This window comes from Colias eurytheme, chromosome 12, assembly GCF_061535395.1.
Source record: "Colias eurytheme isolate Ceu_HAF_F1 chromosome 12, ilColEury1 Martin Lab GWU primary, whole genome shotgun sequence".
Taxonomy (NCBI): domain Eukaryota; kingdom Metazoa; phylum Arthropoda; class Insecta; order Lepidoptera; family Pieridae; genus Colias; species Colias eurytheme.
In genome coordinates this window covers 6,097,299-6,110,642 of record NC_142991.1, presented here as the reverse complement: position 1 = coordinate 6,110,642, position 13,344 = coordinate 6,097,299, and the positions used below count along the sequence as shown (strand labels likewise).

The following is a 13,344-nucleotide window of genomic DNA, read 5'->3' as shown; positions in this document are numbered from 1 at the left end:
AGATGTAATGAATGACAAATTTTTAAAATACCTTTTTTAATTTCCCAGATGAATCAATTTCCAGATGCACCAAAACCAGATTTTTAAAAAGTATTTTTTTGTTTCTCGTATTCTCATAATCCAGATCTCATTATACCAGATTCTCAGAATACTTTTTTTTGTTTCCCATCGTACCATTTTCCAAATAAACTATTGCCAAATTTTCATAATCTTTTTATTTGGTTCCCATATAATCGTATAACAGATAAACTATTGCCAGATTTTCATAATCTTTTTATTTGATTTCCATACAATCGTGATTATACCTTTACTATCGACTGAAAATAAATATTGTCAGTAAGTAAATTTATTGTTTTACCACAGAATACATAATAGTAGCTAAACGCTACAGAACGGACACTCTCCGCCTCCCGCCAAAATTAAACTTACCTCACCCCCGCGCGATCAGACATAAAATGGGCCATATTTTTCTGCAAGGACGATACGCAACGAAGATTGACAACATTAATCAAATTGACTTAAAGTAACTTTATTATTTTGGATTTGTGATTATCGTTTTTCGTAGAAAATGGTTAGATATTGTGCTGTTTACGGATGTATTTCATCAGAAAAACGCGAATTTTTTTTTACGCTACTCACAAATGTGCCAACCATAAAGCGTTAACACACACATTTGCAGTCTCTACAGTGTGACTGTCAAAACAATCATTTTGTATGGAGTGTCCGGGGTGTGGTTTTACTTGTCCATTACAGACCGGTTTTAGTGTCAAAGTCGACTCAGTAGGTTAGGTTTGAACTACGACCCCCACGCTAGAACTGACTCGCTATTGTTTTACTTGCCTATTACAGAAAGGTTTAAGTATCAAATTCGACACAGTAGGTTAGGTTAGGTTTGAACTGTGACCCCCCATGCCAGAACCGACTCGCTTTTGTTTTACTTGCCCATTAGAGAAAGGTTTAAGTGTCAAATTCGACTCAGTAGGTTAGGTTAGGTTTGAACTGTGATCCCCCATGCACGAGCCGAGCGAGCGAAGCGAGCGTGCCGCGGCAGCGGCCGGCGAGTGCCAGAACCGACTCGCTATTGTTTTACTTGCCCATTACAGAAAGGTTAAAGTGTTAAAATCTATTCAGAAGGTTAGGTTTGGTTCGTGCGGCGTCCCCCTGGAAGGATTACGTTTTGCTGGATATCGTTTATTTGAATTTAAAAAATCTGGACATTGTCTGGATATCAATTAACTGTATTTCAAAAATTTGTGTTTTAAAAATCTGGCTTTCGTGCATATGGATTACGGTCATCTGGATTTTGTGCATTTAGATTTCGTATGTCTGGAACTCATTCATCTGGATTGTAAAACGTCGAACAAATAAAGAAATGGGCAAATGAAATTCGGAGTTGCGATTATATGGCAAACAAAACTTCGAAATTTTAAAATTCGGGGTTATGAAAAAATGTCCAAACGTTTTCTGGATTATGATATTCGGAATATTAAAATTCGAGATTAAGATAGGTAACCCCAAATTATATCTTCGAAAATCGCCATACCCAGTATATTACAACATCAAAAAAGATGTGTTTCTAGAAAAAGTAAAATAATAATAAATGAAGTGTTAATACATAATTATAATAATTACTATATTATTATTATTATAAGTTCGTATTATGTCTCCGAAGGTGCGTACAGAGCGCGTAAACCCGCACGTACTGAGCGTACGCATCAACGAGCGGAGTGACATAAGTGGAGATAGGAAACATCTCGCCTATTTACTGGACAGGCAAACGCTGGCCGTTGTTGATCTTGTTACTGGTTCGTATTTCTGAAAATTAAAAAAAAAATATCTATAAGAAGGGAAATATCCTATGAATACAGTGTTTGTACAGTTCAAAAGTTCGCTCCCTTTTCTGAGAATGCAAAAGTCAAGTTCGTAACATCATCGTCAGGTGATCATGACCAAAATCTAAACTAAAAAATGTAGTTCCATGAAGAGATAACAAAACAAAGTATAAATTATGTCCTATAATTCTTTTTTATCTGCTTATCCTGATGTTTATAAGAGTATAAGAGTGTTTTATGTTTTAATATTTATTTAATCATTTAAAAATTGGTACAAAAATACAGGTATACAGCTAGGCCAGTGGTGGCACGAGGCTCGAATCGACTGGCTCGAGTTGAACGAAAGTGGTCACCTGTTGTTGTTCCGCGACACTCGCAGACGACTCGCTTTGTTAAAGCTGGATAGTGGTGATAAGGTGTGTGTTAAGCGCGTCACACACGGTGAAGATACTATAATATTTTATCTTAAGATACTGTAATATAAAATATTACAGTATCTTAAAGTATCCGGTATCAGCGTTGCAAATGACCCACAAAAATAATATATAAATATAAAATATTACAGTATCTTTAGATAAAATATTATAGTATCTTCACCGTGTGTGACGCACTTTAAGATATTAAACGGATTTTTTTTCGGAACAAGATAAATAGCAATTGGGCACATAAGAAATTACCACCACTTAAAATTTGTGTGGTTGGTCACTACCACAGAAACACTTGTGACATTGGTGTTCAAGGTGTGAATTAATGATTGTCTGGGCGACTGTCCCGGCATGGTTCGGGTTGCCTAAAAAATCAAAATATATAGCCTACTAGCGGTCCTCCCCGGCTTCGCCCGTAGTACATATTTCGCAATAAAAAGTAGCCTATGTCCTTTCTCGGGTATCAAAATATCTCCATACCAAATTTCATGCAAATTGGTTCAGTAGTTTAGGCGTGATTGAGTAACAGACAGACAGACAGAGTTACTTTCGCATTTATAATATTATTATTATAGTATGGATTTTGTTCGGTAAAGATATATGTAGCTTAAAACCAGTTAAACAAAATTCAAATCGTCTCTCTGTATGTTAGATAAGATACTAACGTATTGTAAAGGCTCAAAATGGACTCTTAAATTTAATGTTAATGTACCAACTGTTTAAAAGTTTACATTTTTTTTAGGAAATCATAGCGAGCGGTGTGAGCTTCGTGCAATGGATCGAAAATAGTGACGCGATCGTGGCGCAGACACCTACACATTTATTGATTTGGTAATTTGTTTATCTGTATACAGTAATAAATACTTGCCCGATTATTTTAATCCTTAACTAAAATCATTTGTCGCATTACAACGATTTCAATGAGTTAATTTTCTGTCTTATAGTGCTTGTACACCAATGTTGAAGCGATAGTATTGTTTATTTACAAGCACATTCCTCACTACACATCCTCGCACATTATTGGTGGAATAACACCCTTATGCCATTTTACGAGCTTTTTATATTATTCTATTAATGTGGAAAAATTAATCGGACTTAATAATATTTGTTAACTTAAAAACAAAAAAAAAGCTCAAAACTCTTACACTAAATAGTAAAAAATATATATTTCAGGTACAGTGGATGGGAAGCGAGTTGTGTAGAAATGTGCGAGTGTGGCGGCGGCATAGTGGTCGATGTGAGCGATATGCGAGTATCGCTCGACGGTGGACTCGTGCCCTATGTGCAGTTGGACGAACATCGCTTAGCTTTTAGTGAGTGATCATGTTTTAGTGGTTTATGTAGATTGATTTACAATGTTTTTAGGTTATGTATAAAATATTGAGAAATTGTTAAATTGATATATGGATAAAATTTAGATCGAAAATTTGATAGGTGGCCATATCTCGGCTTTAACTCCGATTCTACGTGAATTTCATGAAGGTCGTAAATAAGTTGGATTCAAATACACATGTCCATATTATCGGATGGCGTTATTAGTAATCTGAGTCCCTGTTATCATACCAAAGTAGGTTATAGGTACCTACTGCTGAATTAATTATGAAATGAACTGCATTTTGTGTTTAGGTGTTTACAAATAAATTAACTATTTATAAGTATACTATTTATAACCTTACATTGAAAGTCTGAATTATTTTCCATTCAGATAACGCGTTACGCAGTGGGGATCTATCGGGATGTGCTCAATATCTAGACTCTGTCAGCAATTCAGCTGATTTGGCGCCATTTTGGCGGCAACTCGCTGAACGCGCGCTTGCTAAACAGGATATTCAGGTGATGACCTTTTTTACAAAATGTTTTAACACGTTCGCTGCATTACGAGATCTATCAGATCCCTTGCAGGACTTTTGTTTTGTGCGTTGAATATAATCGTGTTTTTTCACTCCTTGCGGGAGGGTCTAACTTGTAAAGTTCTTTAAGTATGAGTAGGACAAATATACATATTTGCTTCCTAGTAAAAGTTGAGTTCAATAACATTAAAAAATAAATTAGAGATGGATTAGGTCCCTAACGCACAGTACTGTAATTATATTCATTCCTTGCGTTAGGAGATATGTCGGTACTCGTGGAAACGTAGGCCTCGTAGACGCAAGAGAGGGAGGGTAGGCGGCGCGGGCGCTGCTTGATTCGGTTTAGTGTTGTCCTAGCATCGATGTGGGAGCTCGCTCGTTTTGGAAATAATACTCGCGTATCTAGGTGTTGCTTATTTTTTATAAACAATGAGTTCTTTTAAAAGAAAAAAGTGTAAAAAATCTATTTATTTTGGTGAGATTTCTAACAAACTCAAGCTCAAACATTTATTTATTCAATTAGACTTCTTCTACAAGCACTTTTGAAACGCCATTACATATTTTTAACATTTACCACCGATTCGGAAAGCAGTATCTACGGAGAAGAACAAAAAATCAAAGCCGGACTATACTGCTGCATCGTCCAGTATAATAAAAATTTTGGAAAATGTTCGGAAAACGAATTGTTACCATATGCGCGCAATGCAAGCAATCAATTTGCTTACCATGTTTTAATGAAAAACACTTTGCATAATTAATTAAACTATAATATTTCAATCGACAACTGACATTCCCATCACTACTTACTACACATATTGAACTATCTTCGGTTGCGGTACGAGATGCAATAGATATCTAATTTTTTTTTTGGTATTTGTAGTTTATTCAAATGTCATAACTGCGTGCGAACCTAGCAAAATATAAAACAATAGACTATCTTTCATCCACAAAAACTTCAAAGTATATGTCATTGTTTTCTGGAAGATATAAATTATTTTCAAAACTGTATCTTTAGGAGACTGATTAGGTCACAAACGCACCAAAGGGTGGATAAGTTTCGAGATCTTTTAGGTCTCTAAAGCACCAGCTGAAAGTTCTTTGATAATGATGTCGCAGTGAACGTGTTAATTATGGAAATAATGTAGAAGTAAAAAATGATGTATTTTGTTAAAAAAAAATATAGGTTTTGGTAGGTGTAAAGAACATAATGACTGACCGGTTGGCTTGGATAGTAGTGGCCCTGCCTTCAAAGCCAGAGGTCGTGGGTTCGATTCACACCCGGGGCAAATATTTGTTGGATGAACATACATGTTTGCTCTGTGTCTGGGTGTTAACTAGATCTATATAAGTATTTATTTAAAATTATATATGTATGTTTATCAGCCATCTGGTTTCCATAACACAAGCGAAAGCTTAGTATGGGATTAGATCGTGCCGTGTGTGAAAATTGTCCTGAAATATTTATTTATTTATAATGTTATGTATTACCTATTAGATTTGTTCAGAAACTTTCTTAAAATGCAGCTAGCATGATGCATATTTTTCCACTTTACTGGATAGCTTTTAAAATTTAAATAAATATGTATAATATTTACAATAGTTTTTGAATATTTATTAGTTGGCAGCGACATGTTACCGCGGTGTCGGCGACGACGCGAGGACGTTTTATTTGGATTCAGTTATTGAGCTGGCTTCTGCTGAAGGAAATGGTGATGTTAATGCTGGTATATAATTTGTTTCTTTATAATTGTTTATGATATAAAACATATTATGAGAAATTTGTAAAACAATTATTTTCCTTAAAAATGTAATTTGATGTCTAAGCATTTTTGTTGCAACGTCACTAATGATGAGTCGATGTTATTTAAAAATAATTATTATGTGAAATAAATTTTAAATCCATAACATCTAAAAGTCACCAAATAATGTGAACAAACATTCGATTCTAGGTCTAAACAGTCCTCTAGTGCAGGCTCGTTTAGCTATCTTTTCTGGGGACCTCACCACAGCTGAAGAGTGGTACACTAAAAAAGCAAGCAAACCCGAATTGGCGATTAGTATGTACAAACAGTTCAATAAATGGACGGAAGCTATCGCCCTGGCTGAAAGGATAGATAGAACTGCCGTGGGTGCACTGAAACAACAGTATATGGACTATTTGATTTCCACTGGTGAGTTCTTTGTATATATGTTTATAGTTTTATAATTTGACTAGCTGTGCCTCGCGGTTTTATCCGAATTGCTCCGCTCCTATTGGTCTTAGTGTGATGACTTATAGCCTATAGCCTTCCTCGATAAATGAGCTAACTAACACCGAAATAATTTTTCAAATCGGATCAGTAGTTCCTGAGATTAGCGCGTTCAAACAAACAAACAAACTCTTCAGCTTTACAATATTAGTATAGATTATATCATGCTTATGGTGTTCTCTTCTTGTTTGTCAGCCTCCTATATTTAGTTAAAAACATGAACTCACAAACAAACACAACATTCTTATATATAAACATGGGAGCGAAGGAGCGTATTAGGTTTGTTCGACCCTTAGTGCAAAACTTATTTCTCTTTCTAGCAAGGCATAATTATGCTACTATCGATTAATAAAACGAATTGTTTAAACTGTGGACAGCGACATACAGCGGTGTGGGCTACAGATTGTAGCAATATAATGTTATGTGATCCATTCTGCTTTTTTATGGTCATTACCTGTCTATCCCCTATCTAGTATCTTAAAGACCACATACTCCAAAATTTGCAGCACTACAAATGGTGTACACCATTATTAGAACTACCAGTTTTATTTTGTCCTTCTAAGATTTATTTTCAAGAAATACGTCGTCGTTGTTCAAAAGTGATCATACACACATTGATCGATCGACGCACAATTGCTTATAGTGCAGTAGCATAGAATGTTAACAAAATCGCTATCAAAACACCATATAATATATACAACCACCATATCGTTTATAACAACTATAAAAACACCATATAATATATGGTATATATTATGTATTGTTTTTAAACGATAACATGTATTTAAAATATGCATCGTCGAATTAAACACATACACAATGCGATTGTGTAAACCATAATATATTTTTGAACTCGCAATGAAACACTTGAATTTATAGCAACACTACGTTTGGTTTGCGGTTTTAATCAGGGAACCTATATGGAAATCGATAATAGCTCGGTCTTTAGCCTCGGATGTTTGTGCGCTGCGGTTTATAGCGATCCTGTTATTTAAAGTCATGTATTCGAATATTACTTTTTATGAAAATTTTACATTGAAAATCATATCGTATCTTTATTTATTTTAGACGTATAGGGAATACTATATTTCAATCGATAGAAGCAATCGCATCAAAATATTAAGAATTTATACAAGTAATTTATTTTGAATCATTATTATGGAGGGTTTTTCGCAATGATGCAAAATAAAATAATGTTATTCTGTTTTTATGATCATCAATTCTTTAATCTATATAAAAAACAATCAAACAAAAAACAATTCCAACTGAACAATATTTTATTAAAATTATAAGATTATAGATCGATCAAAATTATCGAAGATTGATGCTAAACCTAGATAAGGGATACATTATTAATTTCTGTCGTAAACATAACGACTACAAAGAGTAACGTTGAGTTTAATATATATAAAAAAGACGTGTGGCACTCGGGGACTGCCGCGGTATAAAGCTATTGCATAGCATGCCATCAAGCCACACCTCCGAGCCCGTGTGCTCCCCGAGTGGGGAGCGTGAGGTATTTCGTTACGGAATTTCTCGATTGGGTCCCCGCGCTCAAGGCCCGCGATAGAAGCTATGCAATAGCTTAAAAAAGGAGTGTACAGAAAAAGTTAAATGAGTATACAATATTCAGGCAGGGTGGGAGAAGCGGGCGCGGTACTAGCCGCAAGCGGGGATGTAGTGCAAGCTGTGAAGCTGTGGGTGCGCGCGGGGCGGGCGCGGCGTGCTGCGGCCGCGCTGCTGCAGCACCCCGCGCTGCTGCGGGACGACGAGCTGCTGCACGCCGTGCACGACCAGCTGGTGCAGGTGTGTGCTGGACTGTATAGGGGCAGTGGGCAGTTTTATAATGTGTAGATTATAGAAAGAAAGAAAGAAAGAAAGAAAAAACATTTATTTCAAGGACATAATCAAACAAAGTCTTAAAAACATGACAAACAAAACAGTAAAAAAGTAAAATTATAAAGAAAAAAAAAAAAAAATAAATAAAATAAAACGAAATTTGCACGGTAGGATGTCCTCGAAAAAGGGTCACCAACTCAGCTAAATACTGTACGACAGAAATGCACGCACAGCGCTGGTTTTCAGTGGCCCCTAAATGTTGTCGCAATAATCAGAATTATACGATGCAGTGGTGTGGAATTCGTAGAGCGCGTCGTGTTTGGTCATCAGTTTATGATGAGAATCGGGATAAATTACTTTTGGTGATAACAAATGTGTGGCGAAGTTAGTTAGGAAAAACATGTTGCATGTTAATTGTTCTTTGGAATATTCAAAATTATTACGTTATTTTATGTGTATCCAAATAATACCATGAAGTCAAAAATAAACAATAAGCTATACGCTAGAGGTTACCATTAAAACAAATGTAAATTCAGGAAGAATGGTGGGAAATGGCTGGCGAAATATCGGAGAGGCGTGGTGATAATAAAACAGCCGTCGAGTACTACGCGAAAGGCAATAACTACGCCAGGGCGGTACAGCTCGCCCGAGAAGTAAGTACTCGAGATTTTAACGACAATACAATTGCTTGTGATACTTACAAATATATATGGAATGTGAAGTTTGCTTTTGTTTACAATTTTGCTATGTGATTTAACCGTAAGATACACTAGTATTCATTTTAAAATTTATATTTTATACGTATTTTTGAGATTTTATGTTCTTTTCTTCCAATTAGTAAGGACTGAAAATAATAATAATAAATAAGTGCTACTTTAAAAAATATGGCTTTCTCCATGATTAGGAATTGACAACAGCCTCCTGGCTGGCTTTACTAATGTAGCATGTAGTTACCATGTTCGGACGTTTCATCTATATCAGACGATTCTACAACCTAAGACCTTAGACCTTAGACACAACACACTAATTACTTACACGACAACATTTTACAAGTCATACAACTTCGTTTCACTATGAATATTTGGGTATCAGTCGTGTCCAGGGGAAGTGACGCGTCTAGAGGGCGAGTGGGGCGCGTGGCTGGTCGCCAGCCGGCGGGCGGCAGCCGCGGTACCGCACCTCATAGAAGCGGGCCGCACCAGGGAAGCCCTGGCCGCGGCTATCAAAGCACACCACTATAAGAAGGCGCTGCAGATTGTTCAGGTTGGTGTGTGGCCAGGAGAATGATTAAGGGACAGGGTTTAGACAGATTTTAGAATTAGATACTATCTTTTAACGATAGATACACCGCACTCTAGTGAGTATTAAACTTGTTTGTGTTATTTTAATTTGTAATTTTTTTCTGTATTTTTTTTGTGGTACTAAATAAACTTTCTTTCTTTATTACGTGTAGGATACCCAACGAAAGATTAAATATAAAAAAAATATAAGCGTTCCTTGTATCGATGTTCCTATATTTTTTTAGCTTAAACCGTAATAAGTGTTATGTATGTGATGTAGAATGGTTAAGAAACGAAGTACTTGCAACGAGAAACTTCCGCAGTAATACGTCAGTTTTATGTCGTAAATGCAGATGGAAATAAATTTTATTCGCAGCTACAGTAAAATATTTTCCACAAGAATGTAGACTGATATAAATTATCATAATGTCTTGCATATTGTGTCATATTAAAAAGTGACGTATATATTTCCTAAATAATATGTTATCAGGTTATTGACGACAAGGATTCTATTAAAGAGGAATGTGAGCAGCTTGGTGAGCATTTTATATCAACTCAGGTGAGTTATTTAATAAAATTCATCGTTAAGTAGTTGTGATGGAACAGTTGCAAACTGTAGGAATGCTTAATTAAACAACAAAAAGAAAAAAAACATTGTAAGCAGTTTTATACGAGAAAAATTCAACGTTTTTCATTTGGTAATAACGGAGCTTCAGCTTAAAATAATTGTTTAGACAAAAGTGATTAACATAAAATAATAAGAACTTTTTAAGAAATATTCTATAAATAACGAAGGGTGAAAACAAAAATAAAATTTATGAAATGGAGAAATTAGTTCCAAACATTTTTTTAGGAGTGGGAAACAGCCGAACGCTTGCTCTTATCATGCGGTATGATAGGTCGATGCGTACGCGCATACAATAACGCGGGCAAAATTAACGAAGGTTTGCGTGTGGCCACCGTACATTTGTCTGAAGATGAAACTAGAGAGATTTACATCCCGTTAGCTCAGCAGTTTAGAGAGGAGGGGCAGTTGAGGAAGGCTGAACAGATTTATATAGGACTTGACGATCCGGATGAAGCTATATCTATGTATAAGGTACGATGTATGATGTGCATTCACTATTCAGTATCATTCACAAATCTAGAATTATATATTTCATGTAAAAAAAATCGAGGACATATGTTCTTATATATGTACATTATACAATATACTCCAAGATGTTTTATGATATTTTTTTTGTAAAAAAATGACGTTTTTTAAGTCCAATTTTAAACTCAGAATTATGACAAACATATTTTGTCAAAAAATAGGACGCTTCTCAATATGAAGCGATGCTACGCTTAGTAGCTGCTCATCGTAGCTCGCTCGTAGAAGCTACGCGACGACACGTAGCACAAGCGCTACAAGCCGCGGGCGATCTACGAGCCGCTGAAAACTATTATATTCAAGCGGGTAAGATAATTATGACGTATGCGTACGTGTTAATGATTTATGTGAACTGGAATTTAACAAGTTTAAATTTTATTATTCGTTATTTTATACGTATTTTATACGTTTCTTTAAGAACTCATTCTTAAAGTTAAATTGTTGATGTTATAATATTTTGGCTATATATTATATCGGCTTTTCGGTAAGATTTCAAAAGAAAAAATTTCATCTGATCAAAGTAACTATACCACAGCTAACATTTGTCAGCATGTTCATAAACAAAATGATGTTGATAAAAACATTTCAGGTCGTTTGAGAAATTTGCCTGACTTAGTAAAAGCTCATTATCACACTGTTTGTATGCATTTTCTGAGTACATTTCAAAGTAGATATTTCAACGAACAAAAAGCCCCCAAATTTAAAAAAAAAAGCTGATATTTTGACGTCAGAATTTTCGATTGAAAATTAGGTTGACTGTAATTTATTTTTCCTTTAATTTTTATCATATTCCCCTTCTTTTCTAACGGGTTTGGTCCTACTGTGATTTTTTTTAGGTTTTTATTTTGGAAGAGATTGGCCCTGGTCTACAGGTTTTCGGTTCGTATGTAATATTTGAATATATTTCGACAAAAGCCATAATGTCACTCCATTAAATTGATATCCATTTGAATAACTTTTTAACTGAGATTGATTAGGTTTTGTCGAGTAATATGCATTAACAAAAGCTCATCTATTAGAGACCGACTCGTGACTCAAATAGTAGATATAGATTTTATATATTCTCAGGCCGCCACGCTGTGATTAGACGACTGTCGCGCACGAACACTTCCGGCTAACTGCCGCAGAAAGTTATCCTAGAAATGCCGCTTGTTGTCACCGCGTTCATGCTGCTCAATGTTTATATTATCTGTGGTTAAAACAAAACACCAGGCGACTGGAAGAGCGCGATCCAGATGTACCGGGCGGCGGGGCAGTGGGAGAGCGCGGAGCGGGTGTCGCGCGCGCACGGCCCCGCGGCGGTGCAGCAGCAGACGGCGCTGCAGTGGGCCGCCGCGCTGCCCGCGCCCGCCGCCGCGCGCCTGCTCGCCGCGCGCGGGCTCGCCGCGCTCGGCGCGCGCTGGGCGCTGCAGGCGCACAGGTTACTTGGGACTAACTTCTTATTTATTTATTTCATTTTTATTGCATCTTGTTTTTAAGCTATTGCATAGCTTCTATCGCGGGCCTTGAGCGCGGGGACCGAATCTAGAAATTCCGTAACGAAAAAACCTCACGCTCCCCACTCCGACGGGCACGGAGGTGTGGCTTGAAGGCACAGCATGCAATAGCTTTACCGCGGCAGTCCCCGAGTGCCACACGTCTTTTTTTTTGTTTGTGTTCATAATAAACATATTTCATTTCATAACTGGTGCCTTGTTGTGATTGTTGAAGAATGCTTCTGCTCTTTTAGAAAATTTATTACGTGGGGTACATAATGTATTGTTTTTTTTTAGAATAAAACTGTATCTATTTCATTCATTTGCCAAAAAAAAGAACTTTATTCTCTATAACGCGTATGACAAAGTTTTTGAAGTGAAATTTCTTTAGGCGCGTTAAGAGTAAAATTTTGAAGGTTGCGTCAATTCACTACCGTCACGTCATGGACTAAGGCGACGATTTTGGTATGTTTGAATCTTAGCAAAGAAGTTTCACTTCTGACACGTGTGTTCGGCATACACGCCCTTATTTTTAAATTTCACCTGAGTCTATAAATAAAGACACGATACAGGTGGGATATCGCCCTAGAGCTAAGCGAGCTGGGCGGCGGTATAACAAAGCGCGAAGTTGCGCGGCACGAAGCGGCGGCGCTCGCGGAGGAGCAGCCCGAGGAAGCAGAAGTTGCGTTCCTCCGAGCGGCCGCACCGGAGGACGCGGTCAAGATGTGGCTCAGTAGGGGACACCATCAGAGGGCGTTGGTGCTCGCTGAACAGCACGCTACTCATATGGTGAGTGAAGAAAAAATATATTAAAATTTAAAAGAATAAATTTAATAAAATTTAGGCTGTGCAACTCAACTGTTTGAATTTGAACGTTCCTTAAACATTCCACATCACTTTAAAAAACAACAAGTAATTATTTTTTCATTTGTATAAAGTAACATTAACATTGCATGTAAAATTTAATAGGTGCATTATTGTTATTTAATCAAAATTGTGTTGAATTAAATTTGTAAATAATACTTTAATTATAACAATATTTGTGCAAATGAGAGTAATTGAAAGCTAAAAGGACAATTTACTATTGGGGCGTTACGCAAATTATACGCTAGGTGACTAAAACCAATGCGTCACTATTGTTACTGATGGATGACAATTGGACGGACAATTTACTATTTCACTCAATGTATGCATGATTAAATTAGCTCGGAAATTTTCATCATATTGGAAGAGCTATTTATGTT

The 13,344-nt window shown here is 36.4% G+C and overlaps 1 protein-coding gene across 1 annotated transcript in view; it reads left to right on the top strand.

Moving 5' to 3' along the window:
• The window catches only part of Oseg2 (intraflagellar transport protein Oseg2), a 37,259-nt gene that overhangs the window by 4,388 nt on the left and 19,527 nt on the right, over window positions 1-13,344 (top strand). The window contains exons 10-24 of the mRNA XM_090108203.1: window positions 1,673-1,805; window positions 2,118-2,248; window positions 3,000-3,088; window positions 3,431-3,570; window positions 3,963-4,090; window positions 5,726-5,831; window positions 6,057-6,278; window positions 7,990-8,162; window positions 8,732-8,848; window positions 9,288-9,458; window positions 9,966-10,034; window positions 10,329-10,574; window positions 10,790-10,931; window positions 11,838-12,045; window positions 12,673-12,889. Coding sequence (XP_089964329.1) covers window positions 1,673-1,805; window positions 2,118-2,248; window positions 3,000-3,088; window positions 3,431-3,570; window positions 3,963-4,090; window positions 5,726-5,831; window positions 6,057-6,278; window positions 7,990-8,162; window positions 8,732-8,848; window positions 9,288-9,458; window positions 9,966-10,034; window positions 10,329-10,574; window positions 10,790-10,931; window positions 11,838-12,045; window positions 12,673-12,889 — 2,292 coding nt within the window. The remainder of the gene's footprint in view (window positions 1-1,672; window positions 1,806-2,117; window positions 2,249-2,999; window positions 3,089-3,430; window positions 3,571-3,962; window positions 4,091-5,725; window positions 5,832-6,056; window positions 6,279-7,989; window positions 8,163-8,731; window positions 8,849-9,287; window positions 9,459-9,965; window positions 10,035-10,328; window positions 10,575-10,789; window positions 10,932-11,837; window positions 12,046-12,672; window positions 12,890-13,344) is intronic.